We start from the raw sequence: 24,039 nt of genomic DNA, 5'->3' as shown, positions 1-24,039 counted from the left end.
TCCTGTTAATATGCCCGTAAGAGAGGGAGGAAAGGAAATTGTGCTACCTGGTGAGCAGCAACATCTGCTTCCAACAGAGCATGTTTCTTCTGAAGATTCTGAACATTAGTAAGATCTTTTCCATAATCATCAGAAGCTAAGTGTCCCTCCACCTCATACAACCATAGCTCAATGTCTTCCACATTGCGGTTAAATTGCTGCTGTTGGTTGGCTTCACGCAGCTTTATTCCTGCATGTATGTAAAGGAGAGAGAGGAGGAAGAGTGTTTACATTTCTATTTCATTTAACTCACTACTCACTTGTTTTCTGGAGAAGTCAGTGCTGAGAACTTCTCCATAGCTGGAAATGTCATTCTATAGCTCTCTTACAATCAGTTAGACCAAAGACGATATCTTACCTTTGAGCTCAGTGGCCTCCAGCAGTTTTTTCCACAAGCTGATGACCTCATTCATGCGAGCTGCTACTTCATCAGATGCATAGTGATTGACATCAATCAGCTTCTGGCCAGCTTTCTCCAGGGCATCAATGCGACTTTGATTTGCAGAGAGCTCTGCCTCAAAAGCCTGATGTTTTTGAACTTTACCCTGCAGGTTTGATGGGTCCTACAGGTAGGAAAGGGAGAAAACATTTCAGTCTGAAATCGGCATATATTAAAAAAACCTCATTTCACTAATCTCATGCTAATAAGTAAGAGCAAAAGTGGAGAACTTATATCAGTTCTTCATATTTACATTTCCTATGTGACTATGAACACTTTACACATTAGATGGCCTATCCTCCATAACTGTAGTACACACCACAAAGAACACACTAGCTAATTGTGGATCATGTAAGGTTGAGTGCTGTCACAAATGCTGAAATAACGTCAAAGGAATTTCAGCCATAAGTACCGAGTTAGATAGCAAAGCATTTTATCTACAGAGTAAGCGTTTGTTTGCCTAGTGCTGGAATATTCTCCTTGGGATCATGCAGATGACAAGAGGAGGAAGTATTCATAAGGTTCCTATACACCAATAGTACCTGGAAACCAATACTACCTTAACGTTATCAGGATATTTATTCTTGTTTTTACCTTGTAAGCCTCATCCGTTGCAGTTTTCATCTTTTCGTTGACCCAACTCTTTAGTTCATCAGAGTCTCGGAAAAACTGCTGCAGGTGGAACGAATCTGCCAGTTGCGCACGCCGATACATAGCCCTTTCGTGCAGAGCATTACGTCGGCTCAGCAGCTGAAATAAGCAAATATCAGTAGTGAATTATCAAACTAATGAGAAACCCCCATCATGTTTTCTTTAATTACAGCTGAGTTTGCTGCAACTCTACTTATTTATCCTGCATCTGTGCCATCACTTATTCTTTTCATTCATATAACATACAAACCAAGCAGCAGCATGGGTTACTTAAACTTACAGCATCTCTTCGTGTAGCAACATCCTCCTTGGCATAGTGGTTATTCTGAATCAGTTTAGTAGCAAACTCGTCCAGGGCCTAAAAAGAAAGTAGTCTTCATTCATTTCAAATCCTAAGTGACCTTTTTTTACCCATGGAAGCTTATGCCCAAATAAATGTTTTAGTCTTTAAGATGCCACTGGATTCCTTGTTGTTTTTGTGGATACAGATGAACACAGCTATCCCCTGATAAGAATATTTGTGCAAGCTGATTTAGCAAATTAGGTTTTAGAAGAGATGTATCACAGTTGAACTAATCAAAAGCCAAAACAGCTATTTTTAAACCCCTCCCCATCTGCACCATTCTCCACATTTTCTTAAAAACATGATCCTAAATACAGATGATGGTAGGTTTATAGCTCCTGTGAGAAATGATTACTGTATATGTTTAAACAATTCAAGCATCATCCGAAAAAGTACTGCCATGGTGTGCGAGAGTGTACTGGATTACTCTGATGCCCTGATCCAGAGGTAAACCCTATTCTCTGCTTTGATCCTAAATGTAGGTTTCATTCAGTGAGTGAAATTCCATTTCACATACAATTTGGGATCACGTTTAAAACCCAGAAACCATCTTTTTCTGAAGTTCCTGGACAATGATCTGGGTTCAACCCTTCTAAAAGTTTTATTCCTTGCTCATTAATACAAAGAGACTTAATGAATACAAGTAATATAAGCATCTTACTGTGATCTTCTCCTCCTGGGCACTGAGGGATTTCTCAAAGTCTTCATGCTTCTTTAGCAGCGCCTCAACGCTATCCAGTGAGTCACCTAGGTCTTCATTTAGCAGGAATGCCTGCAGAAAAGAAAAAAAAAAAAACTTTAGTGAGCTTTACACTACCACCACTCCCAATTATCCGAAAGCCAACTCAGGCAAGCAACATAGGGCTGATCACTGTAGGATTTTATTGGGAAAATATGTGGTATGGAGTTGATGTATCTCCTGCTTATGACAACTGAGAAGTACATATCTAATTTGCCTCAGAAATGGAAAGGAATAATCTCTTGTGGGCATTAACTCACATAAAAGAAACATTACACCAATTCAGCTTGACTGAAAATAACTTTTAAACAAACAATTTAATACTGGTACACAGTGATGATGATTGTGAAGCCTGGTTGAGGTGGAGGAGTCAAGGAGTCAGAGGGTGGGATATTTCCCTTACTGCTAAATGATGAACTAGCAATTGGCTGAGCCCTCAAGGGTTAACTCTCTCACTATACAAGGCAGCAGGAATGGAGGGAGATATGCTCATTTCCCCTTTAAGTACACTGCCTTGATAATTAGATCAGCGCAGCAGCTGCAAGCTCTCTCCCTCCTGAGCCCTGATGTGTCCCCCCTGCTCTATGGAAGATAGGTATAGCTCCATATATTATATCATCTCATAGAACTGGAAGGGACCCTGGAAGGTCATCAAGTCCAGCCCCCTGCCTTCACTAGCAGGACCAAGTACTGATTTTGCCCCAGATCCCTAAGCAGCCCCCAACAGGACAGAACTCACAATCCTAGGTTTAGCAAGCCAGTGCTCAAACCACTGAGCTATCCCTCCCCCCTTGGGGTAAGCGGACTGCAGGAACAGGGGGACACCCTGACATTAGCCCCCCCTTCCTTCCCTCCCCCCCCCCCACCAAACAAGAGTCTGGAGGAGGAGCTCCAAGGCAGAGGGCAGGTGCAGCACATGGCAATGGGGGGAGGGACAGCTGCAAATGCTAGCCTGCTAGGCAGCTGCTGCACAGGGAACTTAGGGGAGCGGGGAGCTGATAGGGGGGCTGCCGGTTCACCCTGGTTCCAAGCTCCCACCACCTAGCTGCAATGGGCTGCTCTTCCTGCAAGCAGTAGACAAAGCAGGCGGCTGCCACATGACATTAGAAGGGGGCATTACACAACTTTAAACAAGCATGTTCCCTAACTGATCAGCAAGGTAACAAGGAAAGTGAGGAGTTACTGTATGCTATCTAACCAAGTGCTGCCTGCTGTACAATTGAAACACTCACCTCTTGTTTGCTCATCCAGTTGTCAACTTGTTCAGTGTCTCTATAGAAAAGCTGAAGGTCCATACACTGTTCATACTGCTGTCTGCGTAGTTCCCACAGCTCTAAAAGGGCAGTTCTTTCATCTGAAAGGATGGTCAGCTGAGGGGTGGGGAAGAAACACATGCTCAATATAGGGAGTGTGGTTCTTTTCCATCTCAACAGCAGCAAAATCAACCATGGGCTCTATAAAGCAGTGATTGTGTATGTGTCACCTTTTCAGTCTCCAGAACACTTCACAAGAGAGTTCAAACACCTCACTCGACTTCTGAAATTCCTCACACACACCCCCCCACCCCACAACCAGGGCATCTAAACTGCTTTTTCAGCCAGCACACAACAACAAAGGATTCTCTTAGTTTAAGAGCCAAAGCTATGAAATAAACAGTGTGTTCCATCATAGCAAACTTGAAAGCATGGATAATAGAGATATACTTGTTCTATTAGAGAATTCATTTTTCCAGTGGGAAAATCAAGAAGTGTCACTAGCTTCAAACGGAGGTTATGCCAAATTGAAGGATGAGAAGAGCATGTTGCTTAAATTAAGGAGAAAAGGGAGCATAATCTAGTCAAATACTTTTGCATCCAGACTCAAACAAAAACTGCATCCCTCGCTAAAAACTAAGAGAGGAATGGAAACATATTACAACTTTTCCAGCTCCTCTTTTTAGAGCTGTCCAACTTACCTTTTCTCTAACTTCATCAGAGGCATAGTGCCCAGCAGCCAGCAAGGCCTGACCAGATTCATCAGCAGATTTAAAGCTATCTTCATGAGCATCAATTTCTCCCTATGGAAAACAACAAATACACACACGGTTTCTAAAATTCTAAAGGAAAACAAACCCAATTATTTTAAGATATTATTAAAATATGAACTTGAAAACCAGGCCAGATACTGAAAAAGAAGCCAAAGACAGCATTCAGATATCCAGAGTATTAACGGACATTTAATCATCTATATATGAAAACAGAGTCCAATGTCTCGTATTAGTAACGCCGATATAATTCAAATGTGACTAGTAAACAGAAGCTACAAGTCAGATTTCAAGCTACCTCTACGTATTCATGGAAACCCTATAAGGCTGGACAATTTAAACAGCCATCAAAGAAATTTAGTCATAGCTTTAGAGAAGCTCATGTAGAAAGAGTAACTAAGTAAATATGACTTGAATATACAGAAAGGAAAGATGCGTGAGTGATAGTTATGTTCTACCTGAAATTATCTTTAGAATGTCATGTGGAAACCACATAATGGGACTCGAGGATATAAAACATGAGCCTGCTCCACTATAATTCTGCAGTGTATACATGTGTGATAATATAGAGGGTGTGATACATACACAGAAGCTAAGAAATTCAAGTCTAGAGTGATCATATTAGATAGATGCTATCTTAATTCATTTATCTTAGGAGTGGAGGAGAAGAGGAAAGAAAAGCACGAATGGAGTTAAGATGCTAATCTAAATTCCTACAATTAATCTCCTTGTTTGTGTAGGTTTCAGTTCAACTCAACTTTTTTTTTAAAAAAAAGCCTTTATTGTTTCCAATTTTTCTTTAATAAGAAATTATCTGAAACATAGTTCAGTATTTGCTCATTTGTGTATCGACCTATTAAACAAGAAGCAAAAATCCGAACTCTTAAATCAGAATAGGCCGCTATGTAGTACATGCAACTGAAATTATATAAATTCAAAGCATGCTAATGCTACAACATAGTGTGATTCAGAAGACCGCATTAAACCTGTACATATAAACCAGTCTCCAAGTGAGGCCAAGCAGATTACACTACATGGCTGTGATTACCTTATGCTCCTGATGCCTATCAAGCAGAGCTTCAGCTCCAGCTACGTCATTGGCAAGTTCATCAGCATTAATTAGAGCCTTCATTTCAGTCACCCAGCTGGTAAGGTCACGAAAGTCTGCAAGGAAGCGCTGCAATCTTTGGAAAACAAATGGCAGAAGTCATTTATGTGCACAGGGTCTCCATCCTTATCCTTTTTTTGGAACACGGAATGTTCACGTTAAGATTCTGAGAAAAGTTCATAAAAATAGCTAATAACGTAATGATTATAGTAACCAGCCAAATTACAATCTCAGCTCCTGAGATAAACCCGACCTATTTCTATACCTTAAAGGATTAAAGGTCAAGGGAGATATTTTCTGATATTTTTAAGTTTTCACCCAATTTTCCTCAGGGAAACGTGGTATATCACCTGAGATGAAAGGAAAAGGAATACTTCTAACTGCAAGCTTGCATGCTAGGAGCCAAGAGGAAACAAGGGCAGTAATAACGTGGCGATTCTCAAAACGACCTAAAGAAGACGTCTACGTGACCCACAGACCTGCTTCTGTTATAACAGTGAAGTATGCACAACTGGGAGAAGAAAAAAAGAAAAAGAGACAGTTCAGCCATTTTAGAAAGCTTAAACTGCACATGCCTAGGTCTTCAATAAGAATTCCCTTGTTTTCCTATCAGCTTTTCTTCATATTCCCCTGCCTTTAAGGTTCTTTGAAAAGGAAATGAAGTCTTAATGAGTCCCTGTCAGGTATCTCTTTGACATATGCTGTAACACCCATCAAATTTGCTGGCAATACCAAGTTTTAAAGGGAAGCAGATACACAGGGGAACAGAAACAAACCACAAAAGTGACTTGGAGAGATCACAGCAGTGTGGGCTACAGGAATCAAAGGGAGAATCATCATTATTAAACATAAAATCCTGCACCCTGGGAGAGGACAAATAGCAAAACACAAAATAAATATAAACAAACAGCCACATGCAACTGAGTTTATTTTCCTTTTGTTTCCTTAAAAATGCTCCAATATTGTTTTATGTAACCAAGCACATTTATGGCTACAGAGAAGCCAAGTAATTAGGATTGGAGGCAAAAAGAGAACAAGAGGATCCCATGGGATACAGGAACTGTCATGGTAGATCAGATCAATGTTCCATCTAGTTTGATATCTTTTCCCAGACAGTGGCCAATACCAGAGATCCACAACAGAAAAAGGTTTGAAAGCTATTGCTATATATTACCTTGGAAATGAAAAAAACCCTTTTTTCCATTAGAAATCCCTGAAACATTCACTTTAGAAGCAAGATCATGTATTCTGTGTACAATAGTTGTGTCTTGAAACACTAACTCATTCAAAATCTTGGAAATGGCCTCCCTTTCTCCTCCCTGCAACCCTGTATTTAATTTAGGTGGAGATGCAAAAGGTCCTCCCAGTGATACAGCGTTCCTACCTATAGGAGTCATTCAGGCGAGCATGCCTCTCTGCTGCCAGAGTGCGGATATGCTCCCAGTTTGCAATCAGCTCCTCCCGTTTCACTTGGATCTGAGAGGCATTGTGTGGGTGGGACTGCTGTAGACGATCAGCTTCTGCACACAAGGCCTTTACCTAGACACACACACAAACAAATTGCCATAAGCTTATTCTAAGACAATTATATTATTTAAATCACAGACAAAATGCCTACTTTACGCACCTTATCCTCCAGAGCTGCAAGATCTCTCTCTAGGCCCTCATGCTTGCGCAGCAGAGCCTGCACACTGGCTAAGTCTCTGCCAAAATCATCTGAGGCCATCAACTGCTCTTTCTCTTTAATCCAGCTTATAGTCTCATCCACATCCCTTCAAAAAGTAACACACAAATTAATATGCATTCATCTCTCTTACAAGGAAAGGAAGAAGGTAAAAAGCTTCTACCTGTCACAAATATAACAATGACAATAAAGCCCTGGTGATATCATCCAACTACCATTACATGGTAACTTGTTAATCTTTAGGAAACTAGACAACCCTAGAAAGTTTTACAAGTGTTTTTTTAAGATTTGGGAACACAAATGGCCAGCTGATGTAGGGGCAGATCAGGATTTGTGGCTTCTGTTCCTCCCAGAAACAGTCACTCTTTAAGCCTCACTGATTCTACAGGGCCCATCTCCCATGATTACTAAAACCGATATCCTCCCTCATCCCAAGAAATCACCAAGAGCAATCAGACAGCATGGACAAGGGTGATGAGGAAAGGAAAATCTATCAGAGGCCAGAGTAGCTCCATGCAGACTAGTTAACCAACAGCATGAGAGAGGGACACCTTTTCTGGTGTTTACTTAGGCTGGATTTAGAGGAAGGGGCTTTCAGACAGAGAGGGAGACAGAACTGCCATCTGGCAAGGAAAAGGAGAGAGATGAGGGTTCTAATGGTAAGGAGAAAAATCAGATTATTATTCTGGACATCATTCTAGATGTTGTAGGTTCTTCAGGAAGGAACAATGAGTAAACTGCAAAACAAAAACATGACAGAGGATGTGAAGTGTTCACACAACCTTAAATGTAGTAGAATGCACCATTAGACATTTGTGTGTAGTCAGAGTCATAGGCACCAAACAAATCCGGTCATGCCCATACCTGTTAAAGCGCTGAACTTCAGCTGCCCCAAAGAGTTTTCCCTGCCTCTGAAGGGCCAGCCCCTTCAGACGTTGCCAGCCTGCATTTACTTCATCCTGCTTAGACTTGATCAATTCCTCCTCAGGGTGCTGCTCCTGATGAGCAAAAGAAAGATGGCTTACAGTCTATGGAATTATTTCCACAAACACCAAGACAGTTTCCGTGTTTCTACAAGATCAGTTTATAAACACCTTCCCTTTCCTCCCAATCTTTCAACTTTATAGTACTGCAGCAGCCGAGCATCTAATACTTTCATATGACACTTGCATAAAAACCTATACTTCTTTTTGTACACTGTAGGCATTTGGAAAAGCAATCCCCCTATTTGTCCTGGGATCCCATGCCTTCTCACTCCCAGCTGATAACCTGGTGTAAAAAGTATCAGAAGGGTAGCCATGTTAGTCTGCATCTGTAAAAAGTGACAAAGGGTCCGTGGCACCTTATAGACTAACAGACTTATTGGAGCATAAGCTTTCAAGAGCTTATGCTCCAATACGTCTGTTAGTGTATAAGGTGCCACAGGACTCTTTGTCGCAGGTGTAAAAAATTACAGTCTTGGAGAAACAGTTTTAACTTCAGGTCTTCATGAGAGTTTGTCAGTTTCTCCTATAAAACCACTCCTCACAGGGTTTTCCTTTGAGGAATGTTCTTCTCTAACAGAGCTTTACTCAATCTACCCAGCAGAACAATCGCTGTTGAGAAAAGTCAGCATCTATAGATCGATCCCATATGCAAGTACAGTTGCCTCTGTTTCTTTCCAAGGTGACAGCTGGCATAGCACAGCAAATTTTTGCTTACTGAGTTACAACTGTTGTTTCTACAATTATTACAATAGATTTCTATTACAATAGATTTCAGGTACTTACCTATATGCGATCAACTTCTGTACATTTTTGGAAAACAACTACTATTATTTCAATTTACTACCCAACACTTCTTGAAGAATCTAAACAGCATCACGGAGGAGGCCTTTTCACAACACACCAATTTTTACCTGGATAAGTTTGCCAGCAAACTGGTTTACTTCATTTACTCTTTCTTCATGGGCTGCCAGGTCTGTCTGAAATTCTTCAAACCTCTTTTGTAAAACCTCAACATGCTCCAGATCCTGGCCAAGTTCTTCTGAGGTCACTATCGCTTCCTAGCATATTAGGAAACAAGAAAATCTCCTCTATCACAAGCCAACACACAGAAAACCTATTAGGAACTGGAAAACCAGTTGTTCTAGCTGCAAAATGTTGCCACTTCAAAGACAGTTACAGTGGGTATGGGAAAACAAAGTTCATTATGCTTTAAAGTCAGTTTTAAAATGCAGACTTAAAGGAACACTGTGCCAACTTAAAATCCACTTCATCTGAAAAATTTTCCACTTACTATTGTTATAAGCAACATCTAAGATTACTATAATAAAGAGATTAGAGAAAAATATTTCTCTACTTTTTTCCAGTTTGGTTACTTTGCTATCAGTTTCTCTACAGCAGTGGTTCTCAAACTTTTTTTTTTTTTTTTTTGCAGACCACTTGAAATTTGCTTAGTCTCTCGGTGGACCACATAATGATCTTTCCAAATGTTGTTTGTACCGTTAGCTAACTATTGCAAAGCGCTTTGGATAAAAGCAATATACATTAAAAAAACCTGAATAATTAACGTGTTTTTGTTCTATAAATAAAAGCACATAACTCATTTTAATAGCAGTAGTCTTCTGGGAAGGGGGGGGGTAGGGTCTCTCCCTGGCAGCCACAGCCGTGGAGCTGAGGAAAGTTGCCTCTTTCTCTGGCCGCCGCAGTGCTGCATGTCCGAAATTCCCCCACCCCTTTTTCTTACCCCACTGCCCCCTCCCACTTATCCCTATTCCCCCCAAGGCCACCAACTCACCATGCAGGTGTTTCTTCTCCAGGGTCCAGGCACCTAATTAGTGGAGCCATGCCTGAGCAGCTCCACTAATTAGGTGGGTGGCCCTTCATTCTCTTGTGTGCGGTCACCCAGGTGCGCACCTTAGAGGGAACTATACGCAGACCACCTGAATGGAGCTCGAGGACCACAATTTGAGAACCTCTGCTATACAGTCATTTGTCTAGTTTGCATGGGTCTTTCTACTGCAACTATTGTTTTTTTTGGTTTGGTTTTTAATCAGGAAGCTGTGGCTGTAAAAACTCAAAAATTGGCAGGCATACTTAGGGGCAAGAACAGTAACTGAAGCTACGTGTAACTCCTTTATTTGACATGGACTAGATATCAAGCTGACATGTCAGGTTTGCTGATTTTAATGAGGGACAGGTTTATGAAAAATATTTTGTAATACTTAATGGCAATTATGGAGGATTTACAAGTCTAAACTCCTAGTGCCACAAAACAGTGAGTCATCATTAAGAAAACCTAGCTGATCATTTTGTGGCTTTTAAACTTTAGTATTGTGGTTTGTGGTTCTGCTTCTCCAATGTTCAGAGAGGTCAAAACCAAATTGCTCTCTTGCAACGGTTCTCTAAAGATATTCCAGTCACAGCTAAGTACATATAAACTTTTCAATGGGTAGACACTCTCTTTCCATACTGGTTCATTTTAGCTTACGTCACAAAACCTTACTTTTATGTGCTGCAGTTTTCACAATGTAGGGAAGGTACAGTCAACCACTATGAGACAATCTAAGGTCTTCTTAAGCAAAGAACAGAGTATCATATTTATGCTATCCTCAATATACAGAGAATTTCTCTGTATACCTACCGTTTATAGCACACAAATAACTACAGCAATTCATAAAACCGTATTTAAATCCCATATGGTGCCTTAACACAATAAGATAGTGAATGTTTTGATAAAACAGATCCATATAAATCCCTTCATAGAACTGGGATGTTGTAAAGGCTATATGATGCAAGTGGATATTCTTTTAACCATAATATACCTTGTCATTGATCCAGTCCAAGACATCTTCGCATTCTCGCAAGTACTGCACCAGCTTCTGGGCTTGCAGCAGCTTGATTCCCTTTTCACGCATCTTCTCTAGCAACAGCTCCCAGAGTCGATGAAGCTCCTGCAGGCGAGTCTGAAAGACATAAATAAGATGTAGACATCATAATTCTATTTAATAAAAGATGAAACTTTAAAATGCAATTATTTTCTCAACTCCTAAAATGATAGAAATTTCCTTCTGAATCCTATTTTCATAAAGGTTACACTAGGTAAAGCATGGATGAACTTCTGTCAACAAGACCACCATTAGACATTTATGTGTAGTCAGGGTCATAGGATCTGAAGAAGAGTTCTGTGTAGCTTGAAAGCTTGTCTCTTTCACCAGCAGACAATGGTCCAATAAAAGACATTATCTCACCCAACTTCTCTCTCTATAAGCTTTAATGGAAATTAAAAGAAAACACACGCGCGCGCGCACACAAATTGCAAAAACAGGAAAACATTTGTTTCACCCATCATTTATAATGCTGTGCGCATTGAGATTTGTAACATGAAAGGCAAGTTAGATCTCTGAAAGATCCTCTAACATGGATACATACTTATTAAAGGTATTTAATAGGCTCAGTTATGGAGGTTTATAGGAGAGAAGGAGCTCACACTACGTGAATCTCTAACACTGTCCAACAGCATGCTGCAAATCATCAATCAAAGAGGAAGAAAGGCATTCAAAGAGAAAGTGACAGCAGCACTGCACAGTCAAAGATTCACCTACTCGTATATGGAGCCCAACTTGAGTAGCAGTCACTATTGGGCGCTGTGCAGTCCTGTATGGCGTGAAAGACTAAACCATTGACAGGTTACCATTCCAAAACAGAATACAAATTAAAGTTTACATTGATCACCATATGTCCCAGGATTTTCAATATTTTTAAAGGAATTAGAGCACTTATTTGAAAAGTAATTTCTTACTTTTGTTAAGGATAAATTACAAGATCAAAATATCCTTATAGAATGAGATGGCTACAGCTAATATGCATAATTTACAAAGTGTTCTAAATTAATGACACAAAGTGGTCATTCCGCCTCTGTAAGACTCCACCCTTAACTCAGCTGTATATTAGAAATGCAATAAAATTAATCAGTAAATTTGATAATTGTGAACAGGTCCTGTCACCAATTTCTCTTCTTTTTGAAGAGCTTTACCTTTTAGAGCCTTTTTAAGAAGTGACAAAAGAAGAGCTTTAAAATATTTGGAAAACGTATTTGTTCTGTAAAAGAGTTGTGCAACATTGATGTCTGCAAACTACTTATCAATTTGCCTAATTGAGATTTAAATTGAATCAAGACCTGGAAAGGGTGAATTTACACCCCCGCCCTCTCCACCAAATAGGCCTTAAAAATCATGATGAGTATAAAGTAAGAGCAGTAGCTTAGTAAAAACCGGTGAAGTATAGTCAAGAGTAAGCGAGAACAAGAAACATAACCAGTGGAATGAGAATATATAGAAGAATGAGTAAAGTAAAAGCACTGATAGAGGGTTCAAAGAAAGCTATTTTTTTAATAATCCAGAATTTGTCAAAACTTGTAGCTACTATAGCATATCAATAAGTATTTTAAAAATAGACTTGGTGCTGCGATACACAGTTTGGGAGATTTGGAATGAAGAAAAGTTTTTAGAAAAAGGAGATAAATGTGTCTATTTACACTGAAGAAAAAAAACTTGTAGAAAACAAAGATTTCTAACACTCACTCTTATAGTTTCAGATGCAAAATGCCCTTCGTTAATCATCTGGTTTCCAGTCTCATCCAGTTTAATGATAGCCCCTGAATTGGCCTGCACCTCAGCTTCAAAGGCTTGGTGTTTCTGCAGTTTCCCCTGTAAGTAAAATGTTCAAGATGATGAATACAATCTGAACAGCTGCCTTCTTCCACATGCCCCCAAATATCAGTACAGTTATTACACTTTTTGCACTTGTAGTAGCATTCACATACAGTAAAACAGCACATTTGAAATAACAGCTGTACCATAAGTTTCATGGGTGGATTCAAACATCTCAATTTTAGTTATTTTATTTTTGTTTACTTATGTGCTGCAGAGTGTTCCAACACTTCAGAGGTAATCCCTCCCACACAGCATAATTTTCTGCAACCGTAAATTCTATGGGAATAAGAAGAATTTACCCAAATCTACTCACATAATTGAAGTGTCCAATGGATTCTGGAAATAAAAAGGCTGTACTGACATTCCATTCTTTTAAGGGCCAACAAGGTTTAAGTGACTAATCCATTATTACAACACTTCATTAACAGTGGATCAACTTAGAAACCAGTTTACTGAAGAAAGCTTTGCAGATGTTTGTATCCAGCTCCTTTTATCACACTATATTATTTCAGCTACACTTTTACGTTTGTTGTATTTATTCCACAGACTGAACCTGGTATGCTTGGAGGCTAATAGTGCTGGGGTGGAAAGGTGGGGGAGACAGAAAATAGGACTTACCTGTAAATTGGTTGGGTCTTTGTAATTCTCATCAGATGCAATCTGGAGTTTCTCCTGAATCCATTTTTCCAGCTCATCTGCATCACGCTGGAAAAACTGGAATCGATAGGAATCTTCAAGCTTTTGACGTCTCAGAGTGGACAGTTCCTTGAACCTGTGGTATCGATCCAAAACTTGCTGGCGCCTCTCTTGGATATCCTCTGCTGTTTCCAGCACTTTTACACCACATGGATCCATTTTCTGAAAGTCAAAAAACTTCAATTAATAACTTTGCTTCTGACTTGAAACAAAAGCAAATATGTAAAGATCTGAGTAAGGAAAGTTTGTTTTTAGTCTCACACATGGTTTACTTACAGATCTAGTGTTTCCTGTATAAAGAAACCCTTCTAGCAAGAAAGCATTAGAAAGGAAATGCCCATGAAAAGACTTGGGATATGGCTACACTTGAAATTTGAAAGTGCTGCCGCGGCAGCGCTTTGAAGTGTGAGTGTGGTCAGAGCGCCAGCGCTGGGAGAGAGCTCTCCCAGCACTACACGTAAACCACATCCTCTACGGGTGTAGCTTGCAGTGCTGGGAGCTGCGCTCCCAGCGCTGTGGCACTGATTATAGAGGCTTTACAGCGCTGTATCTTGCAGCGCTCAGGGGGGTGTTTTTTCACCCCCTGAGTGCGAAAGTTACAGCGCTGTAAAGTGCCAGTGTAGCCAAGCCCTGAACAACCACTTGTTTCTTAAAAGTCTGGATTGGAGATCAAAGAAAACCCAGCAATATAAATGACATCCACCACAAAAGTATCACGCTAATATCTGGTAGAAATATAATACCAGAGTTAAGTACATGGAAAAAAAGAAGAAAAACTGTCCCACTATTGCTACTGAAAAAATGTTTAAAATCTTTGTGTTGTTTATTTAAAAAAATGCTTATAATAACAGAAAGACAAACAATATTACTGCTTTTTACAGAATGGCTAAAAGGCCCTATTTATGTTCTCCTCATTCTCTTACACAAAAACTTGTAAAACAAAATAAAACTTTCTATTTTACATAAAACTTTAAACCCCAGTACACAGCAAGTTCACATTGTATTTCACAGAAGTCAACTTTTGGGGAAGGAAGAGAAATAGTAGGATTTAATTATTAATTATCCTTCTCTGCTGTATATCTTGATTGCAGTCCTTTTGCAAAAAAGGATTTTGAAATACTTGAAATATTTTGAAATGAATAAATATTGCACTCCTGCAGCCATTTTCCATTAAAGTTTCACCCCCTTCTAGTTTCTTTGTAGCTTCATCGAAATTTAAATGTAAAGAGGGAGCTTGATCCTCCAATACCAAAAGTTCTGATGGCACAGAAGTATTAAGAACAAATGGGACCTAAAACAAAATTCTGTTCATTACAGTCAGTGTCATTAAGAGCTAATACACTTAAACATTTAACCAATCAGTGACCATCCCAGAGATTTTTGCAATGAACATTTTCTGCTTATAAAATAAAATAATTTTTCAGGCTTCAGAGTTTACAGGCAAATTCTTACCTTAATGTGCAGTTATTTACATGCACATCTCCCTGTATTGCTAATCATGTAAATCCTATACATATCAAGATGGAAACACAATCCAGAGATTGCATCACTCTTACAAGAAAAGTAATGAAAAAAATCACATACAGGGAAAGACAGGCGATCTCTAGGAGATGCTGTTGAATGAGGAATTGTTATTTAGTCTCTACCCAGCTGTATGTCTAAATCAGAAATGCATCTGGGTATGATTTCACGCAAAATTCCACAGGTGGGAAAAATATATGTTACAAAAAAGACATATTTCCTCTTCAGATTACAAGCACTTGGAAAGGGACCATCAGATAGAAAGGAACACATGGGGGCGAATTCACACACTCCAAAGCTCTCTTCCAGCGCAGTCACACCCTGCTGTAAAACAGCCATTTCAGCAGCAGTTGTTACACTTGTGAACTCTGAGGCCCCACTGCATTGCGGCAGTTAAAGTGAGGGGACGGAAATTCTGCTATGCTTTAATTTTTTAAGTAATAAAAATGCGTGTTTCACCCATTACTTTCCAAGAAAGCTAGCACATGAAAAAGTCTGCACGCATTATATTGTACAAATATACTCAAACTTCAATCTGATAAAAATGGCAACGCCTAAATCAGACTAGCAAATCTGAATCTCACATAACCATAAACCCCAAATGTAATCTCAGCTCAACTAAACGTTCATTTTTCTGACTAAATAGTTGCTCTTTCTACTGTGTTTAAGCTTAGCCTTCAAGCAGAGATGACGTTGAGAACATAAGCTATTCATTACTAAAAATGCATTTCTCATGTCCTGTTTTCTAGTTATGATTAAATCAACTTTTTAAAAACTGCTCAAGAGGGGTGGGGTTGGAGAGTGTTTTAATCCTGATCCGCACCTGCTCAACTACATATTTTACCTCATTGCTGCCTATTCTGATTATTTAAACTACTAGCAAAAATTAAATTCCTGTTTTTTCGTTAGATTCCAGCGTTATACTCTTTCGTTATAACCCTACACTTAGCTACTAAAAATGCCTTCAATAGTATATAATTTATAATAGTTAATATCTTATTTAAAATAGGAAATATATTTTGTAATTCAACTAGTTAACTGGGTTATCTTTTTGCTGGAATTTACAAAATAACAGACTCTTTGTAATTACAGTAAGTAGACCAAGTCAATTGTAAAAGAAGTGCTTTGGTCTAGCAATAATGGACTGTTCTTTCCTGCAGCAAATCAGCTGACATAAGCATGCTTCTGTTCTGCCAAAATGTTATCAGCAGTCACTAGGGAGCTCTGAGCATAAAAGTCACCGATGCTGCAGAATGATGCAGTCTGCATTCAATATTTTCATCTCAAAATTGAAGCAACTCTGTGTACAACCAAAGAGCAATTCATTGACCTGTTTCTAAATCTTCTGTGGTTTAATTGTATAACTAAAATGTTTCTCCTTTTCTCTATAAAGGGCTCCAACAGTATAAACAAGAAAAGCTATAAAAGCAGCTTGAGGTTGTTTAAAAAAATTCCACATAAACATTGTTGTAATTCAGATGTATTCATTCAAATGACTAGAAAAACAACGAGGAGTCCGATGGCACCTTTAAAGACTAACAGATTTATTTAGGCATAAGCTTTCATGGGTAAAAAACCACTTCTCCAGATGCGTCTGGGTTTTTTTACCCACGAAAGTTTATGCCCAAATAAACCTGTTAGTCTTTGAAGTGCCACCAGACTCCTCATTTTTGTGGACAAAGACTAATACGGCTACCCCTCTGATACATGACATCAATTGACTAGCTTGACACCAGATAACTCACTTCATTCTTGGTCTCTGTACTTACAGACATCACATTCCACACATTACTGTGCTAGATAACTGAGACTGGCATAGTGCAAGACCAGCCCCTCCCATTGCAATCTGCACTGGGCTGATAAGGTCAGACAGACAGAAAGTTCCAGACTGTTCAGGAAGGCTGTCTGAATTAAATAGGTTGTTTTCTTTTGAAAGCCTGTCTTCCAGATAGCTAAAACCATCAGAAAAATAACTCCAAAGTGGCACACATATTCCTTAAAAAATGCTTTATGATATTTCTACATTTTCCATTATTCTTAAATACTGTGAAACTATTTTTTTTAAACCCATCAATCAATCAACGTCTCTATGAAAATCTTGCAAGTTAATGGTTTTAAAACTACCACTACTTTGTCTCAGATTTACTCTTAAATTTTCAATTTATAATCATAGTTTATGTTTTTAAAAAGACTGCAATGGCCAGTGAGTGGAATGAATTTTGAAACAAAAATGTCTAACTCTCAGACTTCTTCAAATGCACTGTATATGTCAAAGATTAGTCTTCTACAACAATTTTTTTTAAAAAAGAAGGTACGCTAAGCATTTGAATGGTTATGTTCAACTGTGTATATTTATAGATACAACAATGCAACAGTAATGTCAGCAACATCATTCAACCACAGAAAGCAGTTGTATCTAGATGGGTTAGCAGAAATTATAGTTGGACAATATAATGGCTGTCAGCATTTTCATTTCTAAATCATGTTTTCAGGGCTTAAAACTTGGCTGTACAATTTGTAAAGTGTTCAAATTCTGTATACAAGATTTTAGCACAAGACCATTTTTATAATTACCCAAAGCTAGCGAAACTAATTTTTCAAAAAAGCACCCCGGTATTATGGTGATCAGTACTTTCAGAATGTAATAAAATAGTAACCATCTCTTAAAATAAGCACTTATTGTTTAGTATGCATATAGTGTGCATGCTTGCAGCAAGCCATATGCTTTTACATATACTGCCCTCCTATTCTGACAAAAAAAAAAAAACCTTAGCAGTTCCAGATACTTTTTTTGTATTCATATGAATTTTAAAGTATTTTAATGATTTTTCATAGCCATTACATTACATGCTTCTCATTTTCTTTCCTTTGACAGGGAAGAGAAGGGGTGATTCTTATTAAACAAAATCAAATAATATACATAAAGTAGTAAGAATTTTAACCACCTCCAATGTCAATTTTAATATGGAGAAAGGCAAGGTGGGTGAGGTAATTTTTATTGGACCAAATTCTGTTGGTGGGTGAGAAAGAGAGAGAGAGAGAAATGCTTTCGAGCCACAAAAAGCTCTTTTTCAGGTCTGGGAAAAGAATTGTAATAAGTAGACATCTTATTTTCACTTGTTCCATTCAGGGATTTCCTGAAGTTTTTAGGGATCTAGTAAGCCGTATCTGAAACATTCATAAAGTTTAAATAGTTATATACAATTTATAATGCCAATTTTGGTTTTAACTTAGTTAATATAAATTATCCAGGGTAAAAAAGGGAGAAGAATTTCTGGAAAGGAAGTATGGTGGGGCTCTTTAGGTCTTTGAAGAAAATTCTGTGTGCTAATACAATGTTGGGAAGGAAGTGAAGACGACACTGCAGTATATCATATTAAAATCCTTTATGGGATTTTTTAATTTACTGAACTATAAGAAGGGAAATTAATACCTACTCATTTCGTTTATTGTTGTTGGAAAGGATCTATTTAAGTTCACAAAATATCAAAACTCAAAATGAGGGTGCAATTTCAGCTTTAAAACCATACTGTGTGTCAATACTTTAGGACACTAGTAAGAAAGACCACTAAAATGCTTAGAAACCCCTGCAATACACAAGCAAAAATGGGTACGTGAAGGAAAGTGTTGCAATAATAAATTCAAAAGTCTTGGTTTCTGTCTGTTTAAAGTCAGATCATTTAAAGCTGCTGCATATTAGTATGGACTAACAGCAGAATAGGCAAAATTCAAACAGAAGAATCTAATAGTGCATTACGTGACACAAGAAATTAAAGAACAAAGGAACTGAGTAGTGAAAATGAAACTTTTATGTAGGAGTAAAACATTGGACACAGCAGTCTTCTTTAGTATGATCTCATTGTTTGCGCACTGACAACTGTACATTTTTAAGAATGCAAGATAGTCTTAAAGGTTTTCTTTTTAAATTTTGCCACTCTAATTTGAAGATGTTATATAAAATAGCTGAATTTCACCATTGATTACAGTTCATTAGGTACAACTCTTTAACTATGACCGCAGACCTTTAACATAACTATCCAGAGGTCAGCAGGGATTGCACTCTGCATTGAAGCTAAAGAGAAGGTAAATTACCCTGACTGCATTGCATCAAAATCTAGAAACGCAGAGTTGAGAAACAGTGTGAGCCCAGTGTAAATCTTTTAACTTACAACTTATTTCTTAATAATATCTTGCAATCATCACCTTTTACTGTAACTAAGATATATATTATATATAAACACACCTTATTGTACCCCATAATGAGACTTTATATTGTTCTTATTACTCAGCTCAAGTTCTGTTCATTAATCTTATTTATTTGACCACCATTTTACAAAAACCCGCACATCAGTGGCTACCCTCCAATTATACAATGATTGCGCAGTCTGTATATATTGAGAGAATAGGAAAGAAGGCCAATTTTTCAGTTTACAGTAATTTAAATTAAACAGTACATCACTGTAGATTTTCAGATGCGGTAATCAAAAATATTTTCTTGGCCAAAGCCCTTTAAAGCAAAATAAAACTTAATAAAAGTTAATCCACAACAACAGTAGATCAGACAAAACTATGATCACACACACCATGCATCACAGGAAGGAAAAGAAAATTAGAAGTCAGTGAATTTTTTCTGTTTCAATCTCCACTCCACAGAGTGTCATGCTGTATTTTATGCTCTAGAGTCTATACACATACACAGCTCTCAAAACAGGTTGGGTTTTGGTACAAAGAGATCATCACTGCAACAAAGGCAGGCAAATGAAGAAACAGTGACTCCACTACATGCATTTTGTAAAATACCTGGACTTTGAGTTTACGAAACGATAACATGATGGAGGAATGTAGAGTCTAAAAGGGAGGCGGAAATCAAGATAATATACCACTATCTACAAATGTAGTAACATAGGTCAAACCAATGCACCTTTCTATTTCCTGTCCTCACCACATGTAATTTGGAATGATTATGTAAGCTGCTGCATGCAACACAGTCCCCCCTCCATGCAACAATGTTAAGAATATAAACAAACAAATGTAATTAAAATGATGGAGAATTGACTTAAGATGCACATCATTTTCCACTTCAAAAAATTAAAGGAAAAAAATTACAGGTAAAGAAAGTGATCTCACTTGGTAAACTACACTTCCATATACAAATTCATCAGACAAGATGACTTAAAATACAGCCTCAGAAACAAACATGCTTAACAAGCAAATTTTAAATATAAATCTCCTCCAAAATACTTAAATTCACTTCCCATGTGAAATATGTGCAGTAAATAAAATCTGTGACTGAAAGTATTTTGGGGGGATTGCTGCTCAAGGAGCAGATGGATTATTAAGTATGGCTGATACACTGATTTTTAACATCTTCAGTTCCCTGCATCCCCAGTTTGCATTTTCCATGAGTATACCACAATCCATGTTCCTGTACAGGGACAATTGCAGTTACGCGCCTTTGGGCTTTCTGAAGCAAATGCATATCTAGCATGGCATTATCACAGCTTAGGGTAAAACAATTACAGCAGTAAGAAGGCAGATTGCCACTTTATTTGATCCATGGCCAGCAATAGGCACATGGTGCTGGACTGCACTTGGCAGTCTACTTCAATATCTGCAATCTGCTCCACCCCATTATTTTGGTGTCTGCTCCAGAGACAAATTGTGGGGTGAGGGAGAAGGAATACTACTATATCAGGGTAAGAAAAGTCTCAGTTTAAAATTACTTGTCCCAGACTGGTGGGCAAGCAAGCAATTCACACCCCAAGAATGAGTCTGATTTTATCCAAAAATATATAATAGATGAATAGCATACAAAGTTATTACACAGATAAAATTAGGGCAATGCAGACTTTAAAAATTATGTTCATTAAGTGATGAGAAGGATAGTTTTAAAATTGACAACTCGCAATCAGAGGTGCCACCCTGTCTGAAAAGACTGAGACTGCTCTTACTTTGCTTGTGCACAGGAAAAGATGATAAAAAAGGCTTATTCTGGGATAGGGTTAATACCACACTTAAAACTAAAATAAAATGAGTTTATTAATCTCACCAACTATGGAACTCACAGAAGCATACCATCTATTATTTTGTATTGTTGAACCTTGGTTTGACCTTTCCAAATACAAGATTTCTGTTGCAACAGAAATGGAAATATATTACCCCATGCAAGCACTATAACCTCTTAATTCAATGATTTGACACAGTCCAGTGGTTCCATTACTACACTTATGAACCCTTCACAATGCTGGAGAAGTCCTCCTAGTTTTCAATCCTGTGTTTTTGGAACACATTTTATAAACACACTGCTAGCTCAATGCAAATTTCACAACAAGGCTGATTTGTTAATCGCATTAAAACTCACAAGGCTATCCAGTGACTTTTTTTTGTTTTAAAGAACATTTTATTCTGAACCAGTATGAAATTCTGATCAAGGCCTCTCAGAAAAAAACAAACAATCTTCTACCACTTTGATGTGGACAGAAAACCTTAAGGAGCATTCTTGGATCAGGACACATTTTTATCTGATACAGAACCATTCCCGGGGGGCTTTTTTTCTGCATCCTATTCTTCACATCAACACAATTGTCTTCCTGAGCCTATTTAAATCTCAGTGGCAAATTGCTCAGTAGCCATGTATATTTTAAGATTAAAGGATTGGAAGGTACAATCATTCACTGAAAAATGATATTAAAGAATCCTGACTCAAGAAAAAGCTATTCTAATATTACTTCTGCATACACATGGACACTTGGAATACCAAACAAAAATAAGTGTTTTAAATATTAACATAAATGATTACACTACAGAAGTATTTGTAAACTGCCAACCCATATTTCTTTTACAATACATGGATAAGCTCCATTCAGAACAAACACAGCTGATATTCCCTTGATTTATCAGGAATATGATGTGCTCTGTAACTGCAGGAACAGGGTGAGAAAGCCAGGCCAAAATCCTGATTTATCTTGTAAAATGAGCCATGATCCTCCCCTTTCCCCCCTTATGTCAAGCATCTGTAGTCTTGCAAAGACACATATTTGGAAAGAGACTAAATCGTTCATTTTAGGGGATTAATTTAAAGCTATTTAAAAGCCTCTTCCAGTAAGGATGAAGGATTTTGCTGTGTGTTTCAATCAAGCATTTAAAAAATTCCTTCGTGTAACAGTTAAAGTCCAGGATTATTTAAAAAAATACATTGGGGAAGAAGTTCTCCAGCCACCACCTAGAAATCCAGAATATCTCCCTCACTTTTCTACATCTCCTGACCTTGGACAGGGATGGGCTTGTGAAAGCTCAGGAAGGGAAGCCATTGCTATGAAATGAATCCACTCACTGGGTTACTACTGACAGTCAGCCTCTCTGTGCTCAATTTTTCCCTCTCGAGATTTTCCCCCAAAGCTGGCAGGAGTAATTAGGCTGCAAAGCTTGCTTCAGGGGGGATGCAAATCTCCACTGCGCTTTTTGTGGGGAGGGAGATTTGCTGGCACGGTTATTTATCAGGGTGTTGATTCGCTCCTCAGGGCAGTGAATGAAATTCCTGCTACTGCTGCTGGGAGCTACACAGGGCGGATCCGCGTCGGTCTCTTTCACACACATACACACAAAAATCGTCTGTTTCTCCATCCCCACAACCTCCTTCCCGTCCCGACCCCATCAGGAAAGAGCAACAGAAATACAGCCACTCATTACACTCCTGTCGTATCCGCCCTGGGCTCGCCTGCACTCAAGCGAGCCCAGAGAGGCTGGAGGGAGGGAGGGACAGCGTCTCTTTGCAGACACTACGTTAATAGCAACGACAAGAAGCGAGCCTGGGAAGAGAATGTCAGAGCTCTAAATCCATCTCTGGGAAACCGAACATTAGCCAGGATCCCTCGGCTGCCGCGAGCCAGCTGAGGCGAGCCCCAGGGAAATGAGGACGTACGCGGGGCGCTGTCGCTAAGCAGGAGAGCTTTCCCTGCTGAGCTTCTGCATGCACAGGAGGGACACCCACCGCTACCCCACCCGTCCTCCGGTCGCCACGAGGCGAGCCTCGGGGAAGACTGGGCTACCTCAGGGGTTTACACCTGTCCCTGCAACGCCTCTACGGCCAACCGGGACTGGAGGGGCGCTCTACACGGGTCTCTGTCTCCCTGCGAGCCCTGGGACAGCACAGCTGAGCTCGCCTTCAACTGGCCCACCCAGCCCCCCGCTCCTTCCTCACCAAGTCCGTGTGAAGGGTCCGCCGAGACGAGCCCAGCCCCGAAGTCTCCGCCCGTCAGACTACCCGCGCGCCACCCCCCGTTCCAGCCTTTATACAGGCTGGGCCGGATATGACGTGACCACTGCAGAACGGTCGCTAGCCACGGAACGAGGCGAATGGCTCCGGCCGGAACCGAAGGGAGAGGGCCCCACCCCGCTGAGGAGGCGGCCTTCAGAGCCTGTGCACGGAAACAGCCGAGTGAAGCCGAAGGCGTATGCCGCAGTACGGAGAAATCCGAACGGTTCCGGAAGGAGTCGAAAGGGTGGGAGAGGCCAGCGGAGGCTGGTCCGCTGGGAGCAGGGTGGAGGCTGCAGTGGCGCGGTGGCTTCCCGCAAGCTCCGTTTTCGCTGAAGCAGGGTCAGGGTTTGCTCTCACCCGAGATGAGTTTAGGCCCTTTAGTCTGCGTGACGTGAATACCTGAACATGATGATTAACACCGAGGGCGTTGGGGGGAGGTAGGAGGAGAAAATATTAAAAACTGAAAAATTTTTATTGTAAAAATTGCATTCACTCTTCCAGCCCAGGCGTTTATTTTCATTCGTTTTATGCTCGTCCCTTTCAGGTTGCTACCCATAGAGCATTCCCTGATACAGTTGCAAAAAAGAGCAGTATTTACATAAAAACATTTAATTTACTATAATTAATACTACTAGAAGCAGGCCTCTTAAGTTTGCTTTTAATATTAAATATAACGTAGATGGTTCCTTTCTCAAACCCCTATGCAAGGTAAAAATGACAAGGATCACAGTTTCAAAAGGTTTGAGTGCTTGCACAGCTAAGAGGTTTTTGCTTTTAGACAACAAAGATGGTGCATACACATCACCTACAAAAGAAGTCTTTCTTTAAGAGGAACACTAGAATG

General features: G+C 39.3%; 1 protein-coding gene across 7 annotated transcripts in view; it reads right to left on the bottom strand.

Annotated features, from left to right (window-relative positions):
* Positions 1 to 23,236, bottom strand: part of SPTAN1 (spectrin alpha, non-erythrocytic 1) — a 67,882-nt gene extending 44,646 nt beyond the window's left edge. For all 7 annotated transcript variants that reach the window (XM_030535986.1, XM_030535989.1, XM_030535987.1 and 4 more), the window contains exons 1-16: positions 23,139 to 23,236; positions 13,340 to 13,579; positions 12,590 to 12,715; positions 10,832 to 10,972; positions 8,924 to 9,070; positions 7,891 to 8,024; positions 6,970 to 7,114; positions 6,727 to 6,881; positions 5,283 to 5,418; positions 4,166 to 4,267; positions 3,444 to 3,581; positions 2,134 to 2,244; positions 1,410 to 1,487; positions 1,073 to 1,228; positions 398 to 602; positions 48 to 229 (exon numbers count right to left, since the gene is read on the bottom strand). In XM_030535986.1, the coding sequence (XP_030391846.1) occupies positions 48 to 229; positions 398 to 602; positions 1,073 to 1,228; positions 1,410 to 1,487; positions 2,134 to 2,244; positions 3,444 to 3,581; positions 4,166 to 4,267; positions 5,283 to 5,418; positions 6,727 to 6,881; positions 6,970 to 7,114; positions 7,891 to 8,024; positions 8,924 to 9,070; positions 10,832 to 10,972; positions 12,590 to 12,715; positions 13,340 to 13,576 (2,193 nt within the window). In that variant the 5' untranslated portion in view covers positions 13,577 to 13,579; positions 23,139 to 23,236. The remainder of the gene's footprint in view (positions 1 to 47; positions 230 to 397; positions 603 to 1,072; positions 1,229 to 1,409; positions 1,488 to 2,133; positions 2,245 to 3,443; positions 3,582 to 4,165; positions 4,268 to 5,282; positions 5,419 to 6,726; positions 6,882 to 6,969; positions 7,115 to 7,890; positions 8,025 to 8,923; positions 9,071 to 10,831; positions 10,973 to 12,589; positions 12,716 to 13,339; positions 13,580 to 23,138) is intronic.
* Positions 23,237 to 24,039: the final 803 nt, after the last annotated feature.

The sequence above is a fragment of the Gopherus evgoodei genome, chromosome 16, assembly GCF_007399415.2.
Source record: "Gopherus evgoodei ecotype Sinaloan lineage chromosome 16, rGopEvg1_v1.p, whole genome shotgun sequence".
Taxonomy (NCBI): Eukaryota; Metazoa; Chordata; order Testudines; family Testudinidae; genus Gopherus; species Gopherus evgoodei.
Note: the sequence above shows the minus strand (reverse complement) of the source record. Positions and strands in the feature narration are given on the sequence as shown.